The sequence below is a fragment of the Peromyscus leucopus genome, chromosome 12, assembly GCF_004664715.2.
Source record: "Peromyscus leucopus breed LL Stock chromosome 12, UCI_PerLeu_2.1, whole genome shotgun sequence".
NCBI classification, from domain to species: domain Eukaryota; kingdom Metazoa; phylum Chordata; class Mammalia; order Rodentia; family Cricetidae; genus Peromyscus; species Peromyscus leucopus.
Window position 1 is genome coordinate 76,983,491 of NC_051073.1, and position 13,326 is coordinate 76,996,816.

Genomic DNA, 13,326 nt, shown 5'->3' on the forward strand with positions numbered 1-13,326 from the left:
CGGCACAAAAGCCCGGCAGTTGGGTAGTTTGCTTTACTCTGGTTCCACTGTGGCTCCTTCCACTGACACCAGCAAGTGCTGAGCCTGTCCTCACACCACCTTCAGTTCCGGTGCTCTTGGTGCTCGATGCTCTCCAGGGACCTTAAGCACTTGCATGACGCCTGGAGGGCTTACAAACTGGGAGGGGTTCGGGGCTGAGCCTGGAAGCCTGACAGGCTCGGGGCCTACGGTTCCCCAGTACTGATCTGTGGGCTTCAGGGTGGAAGAGAAGTGTCTGAAGAAGCTTCCATCACTGCTGAGGTACCCACAGCCCAGCACAGGGATGTGTACGGGGAGTACGTGTGACCCGAGGGAGGGAAGCTGAGGGGTGGACAGGCCTCATCAGTCCACCAGCACCAGCTCTGGGGTCACTGGAGCCTTCTGGAGCTGGGGTGTCACGCAAAGGGTCACGTGCCGGAGGTCGGCCCCGATGCCTAACGCTCAGAGCCCTGGCTCTCAGGGTCTTGCGCACTCTTAGGAGGGAGTGCGTCCTTGGGGCGTACTCCAGGAGTGAGATGGCTACCCTGGCCTACTGTCCCAGCACACGCCCCGCACTGCGTTCTGTCCCACTACAGACACCACAGCCAAGTGCCCGTGGGCTGAATAAACCTTTCCTTGTTTTAGGGGGTTTAGTAAAGAACTCTGTCACAATACAAGGCTAGCTCACACGTTCTCCCTTACCCCACAGGTTCTCTTTCCAAGCTACCTAGACTACAACATTCAGCACATTGGTCAAGATTCTTGGGTTGAGACTCATGACTACAATTTCTAGTAGGCTAAGACAAGTTCCCCTGTTGACTCCATTGTAATGTCTTCTACCTAGTGCTTAACTAGAGCATTCAAGTCCTTGAGAAGTGATGTAAAAGCCAGACTCCTGCTGAACATTTCTCTTCCCTCTTTTATGAAGAGATGGGTCTCCCAGGTCAGGCTGGTCTCTTAAATCAATCCAAGTGGTCCTCCAGCTTCAGGCCCCAGGGTGGGAGTACATGCACACGCCACTGCTCGTCTTCCTCTTTAAAGTCTGCTTTATTTGAAAAGAAGGAGTGTCCTGTTCCTTTCACTTAGACAATCCCCTGCTTCCCAGGCTGCTTTTACATGGTTAGAGGAAAAAACCAGAGCATTAAATCGCTAATGCAAACTGGGAACAACAATAGTTTCTCTTGAGTCCTATGGTCCGGACTAGAGAACTGGAGGCTGGCCAGAGTCCCTGGAGAAAGCAGTTGGTGAGCCATGTACGAGGCCCGATTCCAGACCAGGGCAAATGCCCAAGCAGCAGGGGTTGAGACTGCAGGGCCCGAGACGCTGCCAGCTGAGGCTAAGTCTGGGCTAGGGTATGAGCACTAGTGACCCCACAACACTGCCCTGCGTTCCTGCAGCTCAAGTCTACCCAAGGGGCAGACGACGACGACGACATCCCCCAACGAGAGGAAGGCTGACACTGCTGTTCCTGTCTGTGTGACTGACATTACATTACAGGAAAACACCAGTCAGAGAGCCCAGAACCACAGCAGAAAACCATGGCAAGCCCTGCCCACAAAGGAGCAGAGATGAGGCAAGAGGTACAGGAGGATATTTAATTTACATAGCAGCCACATGGGGCCCTGTCAAGCTGGGCAGTAGGATACTTGTAACCCCAGATGGCTCCCCTTATCCTTTTCCATCAGGACTGTCTTCACAGGCCCTTGGGCAGGTCTCCCCACATTGTGTAGAGGATGCTCCAGTTGGAAGGAAAAGAGAAATTTGGGAATAAGGCTGTCCCCAAGCAGGGAAGTCCTAAGTCTGGAGTTGGTTGTCTACACGGTAGCTCAGGTCTTTCAAGACCAGTCCATGTCCTAGGCACAGTCCTTAACCAGCCGGGAGCTCTAGAGGAAGCCTTCCCGGCGGAACTGTTCTTGGAGGAGGGCACGGTACTGGTCAAATCCTCCCTCAACCCGGGTCACACTGCCTTTCTCACACACCCACAGCTCCTGGCACACCAGTCGGATGAAGCGCTCATCATGGGAAACCAGAATTACGCCACCCTGCAAGACAGAAGAGAAGTGTTCAAGGGAATAGATAGTGAGGGTGCTGAGACCTAGGGGAAGAAGAGGCAGGCTAGAGCACGCTCACCCTGAAGTTGTTAAGAGCATGGCCCAAAGCCTCAATTGTCTCCATGTCCAGGTGGTTTGTGGGCTCATCCAGAATGTAGAAGTTGGGGCTAGAAGGAAGAACACACAAGTTACAAGACGGGAGAAAATGGACTCTTAGGACACCAAGATTTGAGAATCATTTTGTACTGGGCAAGAAGGGGGAATGAGAAGTAAGAACCCAAGAAAATAAGCCTCACCAAGGCATGGTCATCTGAGCAAAGGCTACCCGGCTCTTCTGGCCCCCAGATAAGCTCGCGACAGGGCGCATGGCCAGCTCTCCAGAGATGCCGTACCGACCCAACTGGTGTCGATATTCCTCTTCAGGTCGCCCTGGAAAAGGCCCCACATCAGATGGGCTCTGGCCCCACGCCTTCACTACTCCCGAGGTTCTCCTTCTCAGTGCCATGTTCTCATACCTAGACGTGGGCAAGCTGCTTATACTGGCCCACGGCAGGCCTAGGTACCCGGGTCGGCCTAAACACCCGGGGCTGCCTGCCCTACCCTAACGTACCAGGGAACTTTCGAGCCAGGAGCTCCACAGCGCTGACATTCAGGTCCAACTGCTCCACGTGGTGCTGGCTGAAATAGCCTATCTTCAGATTCCTGGAAGCAAAATGAAAAGAGAAGGCACCGCTGTGCAGTGGTAAAGGTAGCTGACTGTGTATTGAAAGTGCATGCAGTTCACGGTGTGTGGGGGCAGGAGCGTCCCTTACCTGTGGGCATGCCTGATACCTCGGACAGGGGCCAGGTCCCCCATGAGCAGCTTCAGCATAGTGGACTTCCCAGCCCCGTTCTCCCCAACCTGTGGGAAGCACAGGCATGCTCAGTGAGTGGACATGTGCGGGGCACAGAGGGAAGGAGTGAGAAGCCCTGGGTAGTCCCGGCCTACACCCAGAACTCTGAGGAAGTAGCACTTAGGGAACTGAGACTTGAGTACTTGCCAAGGAGTGAGGGTGCCTCCCCGTAACCAGGAGTGGTGTGTCCCCATGTATGGGTACGTCTGGGCACAAATGTGTGCATGTGGAGGCCCACGGCAGCATCAGATGTCTTCCTCAGTCTTTTCTAGAACCCAAGTTGCACTAGCTGGCTAGCCATCTTGCTCTGGTGATTCTGTCTCTGCCCCTTGCACACAGGGATTATGAGGGCTGCCATGAGCACTCAACCGTAGAGTGAGTTCTGGGGACTGAACTCTGGCCTTCACATTTGGGCAGAAAGCGCTTCCTACTTGCTGGGCTATTTCCCTAGCCTTTACTTCCCTTCTGAGAGAAAGGAAACTTCCTAAACCATGCTATAGAACGGCACACTCTAAACCCTGACCTGTATCCTGTGTTCTTACTTTAGTGTCCCATGACTGACACAATCCAGAACCAAGAACAGTAAGGTAAATGACTGTTCTATATATTCAAAAATGCCACCTCGGCGGTACTCTGTGAGACTACAGAGGACAGACACCGCAGTGTAAGCTTAATGCCCAGGCCCCACCCATTCCTCTCTGTACACAGAACAGAAGAGCAACCATACCACGCAGATTCGAGACTCCAGGTCAGCAGAGACGGACAGGCGACTGAAGATGATGTGTTCAGGGTCATAGTAGAAATCCACCTCATCTAGCTGCAGAATTGGTGGTGAGAACTTCTCAAACCCATCCGGGAACCTGCAGGAGGTGCAAGTGTGAGTGTGGAGGCAGCCAGAGACAGAGGTTCCCCATCAGCTCCCCGGCTCAGCACTCACTTCATCACCACCTCCGATTCCTTGTCCACCGGCTTCAGCTCAGGTCTGGGAGGAGAGATGGGAAAGGATTATTTAACAAGACAGGCAAGTGGAAAGGAGAACAGCGGGGGTGGAGAGGTGGAAGCAGGGAGGGAGACAGGAAGATGAGGGAGGGTCAACAAACACTAACAATGTATGGAAAAGCCACAAGGAGACCTGATACTACTTTATAAGCTAATTAAAAACCAAAAAAGTTTAAACAGAAGTATCCTGTGTGTGTGGCTACAGCTGCTCCAAGAAGCCACAGGATATTAAGAAAGTCCCTGGGCCAGGGCTGGTATTCCTCCCTACAAGCAGCTGTCAGGAAGGCCTCTGAAGACCCCAAACAATACAGGCGATAGTTAGCTGCTCACCAGAACAAGGTGGTCAGGACACACACACACACACACACACACACACACACACACACACACACACACACGGTTATCCTAACCGTAAGCATCAGTATCAAGGCCATGACGACTCAGGAGTAAAGAACTCCACTATGCAGAAACATGTGGTTACAGCACAGAGGAAGCAAGACAACAGAGGTGAAGTTTCTGCCCTGCTGGCCAGACAAGCCCGCAGTGCTGGGAGGGGCCAGGCCGGCTGCGGGGAGAGAACCGCCATCAGCAGTCCGCCTTCGCCACGGAACCGGGTGCCACACCACTGACTGGCCATGCAAGTGTGGGCCTTCTGACGGGAACTGAGGCCTGCTCCACAGGACGAATCTGCGTCTGTGCTGCAAACCAGATCAAACCTGTGGCCAGGGAGGACACAAGCCCTGGCGTGGAAGCTACAGCTATTTGTTAAATCATCACGACGTGCCCATCGGATCGCCTTATAATGACGATGCCTATCCCCGCAGGTTAGTCAGCCACAGTCTGAAAAGCACTAACTGCAGAGACTCAGAACTGGTCAAAGTGCTGAGGACCAGAGACTCAGCCATGGTGGGTGCTCAGCCATGGAGGAAGAGAGAGCAGAAGAAATAGGAGCTGGAGGACGGGTGGAACGTAGGGACAGGCTTCTGGGTATGACATGGCCGTGACACTCAAGCTCACAGCTGCTACGATTACCTGCACAAGATCTGCACGAGACTGGGCCTCAGCATCCTGTCATGAGGGGCTGAGCTCATGAGGTCCTACCACTGAGGAGTTACAGGCAGTTAATCAGTGCTGGGGGCGGGAGTGAAGCCACGGGTGAGGTGCCTATGCTTCTGAAATGACACCTCACCCATGCTCTGTAAGCAAGCCAAAGAAACTTACAGGGTTGCCAAAAGACAGAAAAGACATCAAAGCTGAAGGGAACGAGTTGGGAAGAGAGAGAGATGGGGGGGGGGGGACAGAGAGAGCAATGGGGGATGGGTACAATCAAAATACATTATATCGTTTATGATAACACTAATAAAAGAAGCCAAATAATCAACTTTATGTTGACTGTGGTAACACACCCACAATCCTACCACTTAGGAGGTTAAGCCAACCTACATAAACATTTTGTGTTTGTAGAAAGACTCTGACTCAACAAAATGACAAAAATTAACAAAACTTAAAGAAAATCTGTTCCTCTTGCACAAGTAAGTGCTTGGAGAAAACAGACCTGTACGTCTTTCATTTGGCTAACGCTACAATATGTTCTTCTAGTTCACTATCTCTAAGAAAGAGAATCATCTTTTTTGCAGCTTAAAAAAAAAACAAAAACAAAAACAAACAAACTTGGGGCTGCAGAGACGGCTCAGTGGTTAAAAGCACTGGCTGTTCTTTCAGAGGACCTGGGTTCAATTCCCAGCAACCACATGGCAGTTTACAACTGTCTGTAACTCCAGTTCCAAGTGATCTGACATCCTCACACAAACATCCATGCAGACAAAATACCAGTGCACATAAACAAACAAACAAGCAAGCAAACAAACAAACAAAAAAAACATTTAAAACACACACACACACACATTGGGTATAGTGTGCATGTTTTTGATCTTAGCACTTGGGAGGCAGAAGCAGGCAGATCTGAGTTTGAGCCCCACATGTTCTACATAGCATGTTCCAGGCTAGCTAAGACTACACGGAGAGTGTATGTAGTTTCAAACAACAAAATAAAAAAAAATTATACACACAAAAAATTAAAAAATATTAATTTAATATATTTCTTATTTTATTTCTACCATGATTCCTCTCCTGGCTGAATGGTTCTCCAGTTAAAAAAAACAAAACAAAACAAAACCCAACCCCATCTTTCAACAGCTTTTTAAAAACTTAAATGTGTGCTATTCCTTTATGCTGTGCATGTGAGTCAAGGTCTCCCCAGCTTGCTTAAGCCAGCCTTGAACGTGAAGTCCTTGGCTTTCAGCCTTTTCTAGTTCTGAGAGTACAGGTCTGTGCCCCAGCCCCAGCTCCCAGTAGCTTTTGGTAGCTTTTACCCTTAAAATACAGTGATAAGTGTTTCCATGTCAGAGTTGTAAGCCTTATGAATTTACTCTCTCCCAGAATTTCTAGAAAACCCCCCTCAAGATTAAGCCTTCAATGAGCAGTTTCATTAGTCATGGAACTGCTTATCAAAACCACGAGATGTTGCTTTTCATCTGCTAGGGCGGCTGAGACTGCCAAAGTTAAGAATAAGCACTGGCAAAGACACAGGACAAGGACAGCTCCCACACCCTGGAGGAGGCATATGAAGATAATGCACCTGCTTTAAAACAGAATCTGGCAAGCCAAAAGTGGAAGAGATTCCAGCTCGTGGGAAGCAACACACCTGGAGTTCAAGGTTAGCCTGGGCTACAAAGTGAGAGACTGTCTCAAACTAAAAACAAAAAGACTGGTCTGGACCTGCAACCATCTTTCTGCACTGCATCCAACTATCCTACCCAGCCAGACTTTCCAAGTCCTTCTCCAGAGTCTAGCCCTCACCCCTCAAGGAAACTTCTCTTTGCAACAGACAGAGACCATTACAGAAAACTACAACCAATCAAAATGTAGACTTGTAGAACATAGTCCCTATGGATACATCCACAAAACACCCCAGCATCTAAGGCTCAGGGAACTTTTGGAGCCAGAGAGGCAGGGAGTTTGTCTTGAGACTGTTTCCTAGCAGTGTCAGTGTCGGAAGTACAGCCATAAAGTCTCAACAGTATGACTGCCCAAACATGAGCTGAACATGAATGACGCCAATAGACATGCCAAAGTGTGTGTGTGTGTGTGTGTGTGTGTGTGTGTGTGTGTGTGTGTGTGTGTGAGAGAGAGAGAGAGAGAGAGAGAGAGAGAGAGAGAGAGAGAGTGAGTGAGTTAGTTCAGGGCCAGCCTAGTCTACAAAGCCGGTTCCAGGCCAGCCAGGGCTGTACAGTGAAACTGTTTGAACAATAATAACAACAGCAGCAAAAACCCTCAAAAGTTAAATTACCTAGATATGTACCTAAGTAAAACAAATGTCTGCTTAAGAACTTGAACATGGGGCGGCGGTGGCGCACGCCTTTAATCCCAGCACTCGGGAGGCAGAGGCAGGCGGATCTCTGTGAGTTTGAGGCCAGTGTGGTCTGCAGAGTGAGTTGCAGGAAAGGTGCAAGCTACACAGAGAAACCCTGTCTCAAAAAAACAAAAAACAAAAAAAACCCACAAACAAACAAACTTGAACACAGGGCTGGAGAGACGGCTCGGAGGTTAAGAGCATCCACTGCTCTTGCGAAGGACCCGGGTTTGGTTTCTAAAACCCATTGAGTTGCCTACAGTCATCTGTTAACTCCAATTCCAGGGGATTCCCCTCCCACTTCTGACACGTGACCAGGCAGACACACACACACACACACACACACACACACACACACACACACACACGCACACACACACACAGTGCCTTCACATACATGCAGGCAAAACACTCACACACATAAATCTTTAAAAGAAAAAATAATTCAAGAAACTTGTACATATATGTTCATAGCAGGCCTGCAAGATAATTGTGAACTGGCGGTCAGCCTTACAGATTAATTCCTGGTCTCCATCTCTCACATCCCCTAGAAAGTTCAAAGTAGCATTCATTATTATTCCTAAAAACAAATTAGGAATAACCTAAGTCCACCAGCTGACTCAATGAACAAGCTGTAACAGTCATTATGCCACCACAAAAGGAAACAAAGTGTTCCCATTACAACATGGATGACCCTAGAAAACAAGCCATTAGAGAAGCTAGACACAGCAAATATGTAGAAACAGACAATAACTCTATGAATTTGTGGCTGCCTAGGTGAGATTAGTGTAAAATATTCTGCTTAATGAAAGCTGGCAGCCAGCTGAGGGGAGACCTGGAAAGGAAGGACAAAAGGCATCTCAGAGGAGGAGGGAAGACGTGAAGAGGAGCTGGTGTCTGGACAAGGATGTGTACTCACAGCTTCTCCAACATCTTGAGTTTACTCTGCACTTGAGAGGCTCTGTTGGCATTATATCGAAAACGGTCTATGAAAACCTACGGGAGAAGAGGCGCTCTTCAGCTCTCTGTCACCAGCCCTGATACCCACCCACGGGCTGGGGCCTCCTCCTGCCTCCCGCACCTGCCCGCCCGCCCGCCACACCTGGATGTGCTGGCGGTACTGCTGCTGGGCCTCATACTCGCGCTGTTGGCTGAGCAGCCGCTCCTGCTTGCTCTTGATGAAGGTTTCAAAGTCCCCTCGATAACCGTCCAGCCGCTGGCTGTGCAGGTGGATGATGTCTGTGGCAATGGCATTCAGGAAGTTGCGGTCATGAGAGACAACTAGGATTGTGGAGGGCCACGTCTGAGGAATAACAGGACGACAGGCTGTTTGGAAGGGTAACTGGCCCCCAGTGTCTTGGAGGCAGACTCTCTCCAGACCCACTGTAAAGCCTAAACTTACCTGCAGGTAATTCTCCAACCACAGGATGGCCCTTACATCCAGCATGTTTGTGGGTTCTGGAGAGGAAGCAAGAAACACATACTTGGGAATGAAGGTCTGGAGAACTAGAAACAAGTTATCATCCTTGTCTATCTCCAAAGTCAGGGTAGCTCATTCACACTCACCATCTAGCAGCAGCAGATCTGGCCTATGAAAAAGAACACACGGATGAAGTATTATGGTAAGAGACTTGTCAGGCTATCCTATGAGCCCACTGTGGTCCAGCCACACATTCTCAGGCTCAGGAGACTCACCTGGCAAACAGAGCCCGGGCTAAGGCCAACCTCATCCTCCAGCCACCTGAGAACTCCCTAATGACAAAAGACTCACATTAGGGGTGGGTGTTCATCAGGACAGGCAGGGCCAGGGCCAGTAGTGTTCAAAGCCAAGAACGGCCGAGTTTACTCACTTGGTAGGCTGCTGCTGCATTTTAGGAGTAAAACCAAGGCCCGCAAGAATGACTGATGCTCTGGGAATTAAAATGAGAAGAATCCAGTTGGAACAGTTCAAATGAGAGAGCAGCTAAAGGGGAGAGGACGTGGGAGCTTTACCTGGCGGGTGCCTTATCAGCCTCAATCTCCTCCAGTTTGGTATAGACTTCTGCCAACTGTGCAGCTTCTGAGCCCTCTGCCCTGGGGAGGAAAAAGACCCAACCAGCTGGTGTAAAGACAGTCTAAGAGGGAGTCTTACACCACTGGAAAGCAGGTCACTGGGAAGAATGAGGGCTTTACAATTCCACAGGTCAAATCCCAAGCTCCGCTGCTTACTAGGGAGGCCACACGATTTACGGAGACACTCTATAAAAGACAGTGTCTTAATGTCCAGGTTTCTATTGCCATGATAAAACTCAGGTCATGCTCCATCACTGATGAAAGTCAGGGCAGGAACTCAAGGCAGGAACCTGGAGGCAGGAGCTGAAGCAGAGCCATGAAACACACTGCTCACTCGCTTGCTTCTCATGGCTTGCTCAGACTGCTTTCTTACTCAACCCAGGACTACCAGCACCCCACCCCCACCCCCGGGGGGGGGGGCACCACCCATAACTGAGAAAATGCCGTAAAGGCTTGACCACAGGCCAACCTGTTGCAGGCCTCTTCTCTCACTTGAAGTGCCTCTTCCCAAACACCTCTGGCTTGGGTCAAGTCCACACCAACCAACCAGGCCAGAGAGCTACTGCTCGCAACCTCTAGCCTGGAGCCTTCACCTGCCAGCAGCGATCTTGACACTGAGCTCCCGTTCCTGCCGAAGCAGATCCTCCCGTACGGTGTCGCTTTCCAGCACACTCTGCAGGGCGGGGGTGTCATCTCCGGCAACCTCTTGCTCCACGTGCAGCAGGGAGATGTGGGCCGGAACCCGCAGGCTCCGGGTGGCCAGCATCTTCAGCAACGTTGTCTTCCCCAGACCATTGCGCCCCACCAGCCCATACCGACGGCCCCATGCCAAGTTCACATCCGCTCCGGCCAGCAGTACCCTGAAGGGGTGGCAGGAAAGGGATGAAGAATGATCCAGAAAGAGGTGCAAAGGACCTTCAACACTGTTTTGGTACCACTTCCTAACTCCAGATTCTCCCCTAATCGGAAAGACCCTGCCACTGGCCAACCCCTCACCTGTCACCAAAAGACACATCGAAGTTCTCAATTCGCACGTCATAGGACTTGTTCTTGCCGGATGATTCCAGCCGGCTCTCTTTCCTGCTGCCCGCCTGGCTAGCTGACGCCTCCTCCAAGACCCTTTGAAAAGGAGAAAGGGAGTTTTTAGGACTCCCGACAGCCTTTCAATACCAGAACCTGTCCTCCCTGCTTCTGAGTCCTTCTTGCTGAGCTCACAGAGGGCCGCTGGTCTTCAGTGTCTCCTTCTCCGAGCGCTTCTCCTGCTTGGCCTTCAGCCGAGCTTCAGCCTTCTCTAGTTTCTTCGCATTCACTGTCTGCGCGAATTCCAAACACGGCAGTTTAGAAGAGGGTACAGGTTCAAACAGGCACGCAGGGACCACTTCAAACCCTTAGCACTCACCCACGATGACACAGAGCCAAAGATTCACGGACAGAGAGAGCATCAGACACCTCCCCCAAGGGTATGCCCGCTCTTTGGACAGTCAACGCTCACACCCGCCACGCTCACACCCGCCAGGCGCGCAGCCCCTCCACCCTTCTGCTCCTCACCGAAGATTGTTCCCTCTTTATCGGTCCTGGAAGTCTGGTGTCACAGTCTGTAATCGATAAGAAAAGCAGTCACTTTCTCCGTGAGGGAAGGGAAGGGAAGACTAACAAGAACCAAGGACAGCCGGGCGGCGGTGGCGCACGCCTTTAATCCCAGCACTCAGGAGGCAGAGGCAGGTGAATCTCTGTGAGTTTGAGGCCAGCCTGGTCTCCAAAGTGAGTTCCAGGAAAGGCACCAAAACTACACTGAGAAACCCTGTCTCGAAAAACCAAAACAACAACAATAACAACAACAAAAAACCCTAAACAAACAAACAAAAAACAAAGGACAGTGTTTTAAGACGGTATTATGAACTGGAATAGATGGTTATCAGCCTTGAACATGAAATAAGGAAGAAAAAGATCTCACATTTAAGACTATGCTGTTGGTTAAAGCACAAACTCGGCAAAACCAAGCATGTTTAGCTCCAAGGCTCTGTGCCTCCTACTACAGCCAACAGCCTGGAGAACCTTCCGATCATACTCTTCATCATAAGCTTTTTTTTTTTTTTGGTTTTTCCAGACAAGGTTTCTCTGTGTTGCCCTAGCTGTCTTGGAACTCTCTCTCTGTAGACCAGGTTGGCCTTGAACTCATGCCTGCCTCTGCCTCCCAAATGCTGGGACTAAAGGCATGTGCCACCACTGCCCTGCTCATCACAAGCTTTTATGTTCACAAACAATCACAAGCTCCTACAAGCCCTGTTGTAGAAGAGATGGAGGGAGTCCTGAGCTGCAAGGAGCGGGTGGCTGGGGTGGAGGCAGAAGGCAGCTAGTTCAATCTCCCCTCACTCTCACCGTAGTTTTCCATTATCTTTGACAACTGGATGGGGGCGTCCAGCAGCACCTGGCTGTTTCCCTGGTTCTGTGGCTCAGCCCTGCGTGGGTAGGGACAGAAAGCAGTCAGTTGAGAGAAAAGATTTACAGGCTTCAGACCTCCCCCCTCGTTCGTACTCCATTCGCTTCCCTTTGCCCATCAACTCCTCTCCCTTAGCACCTACAGGCGTAGAGTGTTGTACATGCGCTGACAGACCGCCCTGATGCCCGCGTCATCCTTGCTGTCCCCGGACACTTCTTGCAATAGTTCCCCCACGGCTTCCACTAGGTCATCCACAGACTCGAAGTCCGCGCTGCCGCTGTGCAGGACGCCTGGGCCGGGTACCGCAGAACAAGAACGACACCGGGTAGGGCAGACAGACAAGCAGTTTCAGGGTCTGTTCAGCCCACTCGGGGCTCCAGACCCCACCGGCCCTCAAGATACGAGGTCACGCAGAGGAGAGACCGGGTGGCAGTCCGCTGCACTGTCCACCCTCAGGCTTCCCCCACGATCTCCATCTCGGCCTCCCCGGGCAGTTAATTCCGTTTCGCTCACCGGTCACGTAGTCGAAGACCTGCCCGTCAATTTCTGGGAACTCGCTCCGCAGGATATCGGCGCAAGTCGCCATGTTCGGCCGGAATCCCGTCTGCGCAGTCGTGATGAGACCCGGGCCTAGGACCGCCTCTCTGCCCTTCCCCCCTGAAACCGCGCCCCCTCCCTCCCAAGGCGCACGCGCAGCGATGACGTAAGAAAGCAGAGGTCTGCGTGAGCCCAGGGGGCGGGGCCACGGGAACTGCACTCAAGCGCCGCCGTGTCAGCAGGGACGGCGGCCTGTGCGCCTGCGCAGTACCTGTTTCACGACCTGTGCTTTTTTTCACCGCCTTCTGGGAAGTGGAGAAGGGATCCAGGGGTGTGGCGGAGTCCACCCGAGGTTTATCAGGGCGAGGAGCCCAGGAGGCGCTGCGAGGGGAGCCCCGCTGTCGTGGAAGTGGGCTGCTTTGCTAGCTCGGAGCCTTCCCCGCGGGCACGTGCGCCCGCCGTGCGCCCCCCAGGCCTGGAGGCCGCGGCGTTTTGCTGACTCACGCCAGCGCTCAGCGCTGCTCAGTCGGGAGTCTGTCGGTTTCGTGTCGTCCAGTTAGGTGAATCAGCTTGGTGATGCCCAGCCTTCTACCCGCCCCTGTGCGCAGTTCCTTCTCACTCCATAGGTGTTCAACCAAGTCATCGAGAATTAGACTGTTCGGTGCTTCCACCCGCCTAAGGCACCACCTCACCCACTGCCAGAAAACCATCAACAAGAAGCCCTCTATAGAAAGCAGATTTTCTCACACCCTAAAACTGAATCTCGGGGTCTGTAAAAGGACCACCCCCTCGATTTGCTCAAGTAGACTTTGTTCATAAATAACACTACTGCTTCATAGTAACATGAAAATCGTTTCTAATATGCTCAATTTACACCCGTATTATTTAAGACAATCTCCCTATACAGTCCAAGCTAACCTAGAA

At 51.5% G+C, this 13,326-nt stretch overlaps 1 protein-coding gene across 3 annotated transcripts; it reads right to left on the reverse strand.

The window, feature by feature from the left end:
* Positions 1–1,593: 1,593 nt before the first annotated feature.
* Abcf3 (ATP binding cassette subfamily F member 3) lies at positions 1,594–12,583 on the reverse strand. 3 transcript variants are annotated; one of them, XM_028857568.1, is made up of 21 exons: positions 12,379–12,583; positions 12,008–12,155; positions 11,805–11,884; positions 10,974–11,020; positions 10,641–10,738; positions 10,422–10,544; positions 10,019–10,285; positions 9,366–9,446; positions 9,224–9,283; positions 9,069–9,125; positions 8,940–8,962; positions 8,776–8,831; positions 8,476–8,676; positions 8,293–8,369; positions 3,900–3,944; positions 3,690–3,822; positions 2,882–2,970; positions 2,680–2,771; positions 2,366–2,498; positions 2,149–2,236; positions 1,594–2,060 (listed from the first exon to the last, which is right to left on the reverse strand). In XM_028857568.1, exons 1-21 carry the CDS (start codon positions 12,449–12,451, stop codon positions 1,902–1,904), a joined length of 2,130 nt encoding a protein of 709 aa, XP_028713401.1. In that variant the 5' UTR covers positions 12,452–12,583; the 3' UTR covers positions 1,594–1,901. The 3 variants fall into 3 exon arrangements, with proteins under 3 accessions (XP_028713401.1, XP_028713402.1, XP_028713403.1); XM_028857569.1 differs by lacking the exon at positions 12,379–12,583 and having other exon boundaries at positions 12,004–12,155; XM_028857570.1 differs by lacking the exons at positions 10,422–10,544; positions 10,641–10,738; positions 10,974–11,020; ... (1 more) ...; positions 12,008–12,155; positions 12,379–12,583 and having other exon boundaries at positions 9,366–9,471; positions 10,019–10,118.
* Between the last annotated feature and the right edge of the window lie 743 nt (positions 12,584–13,326).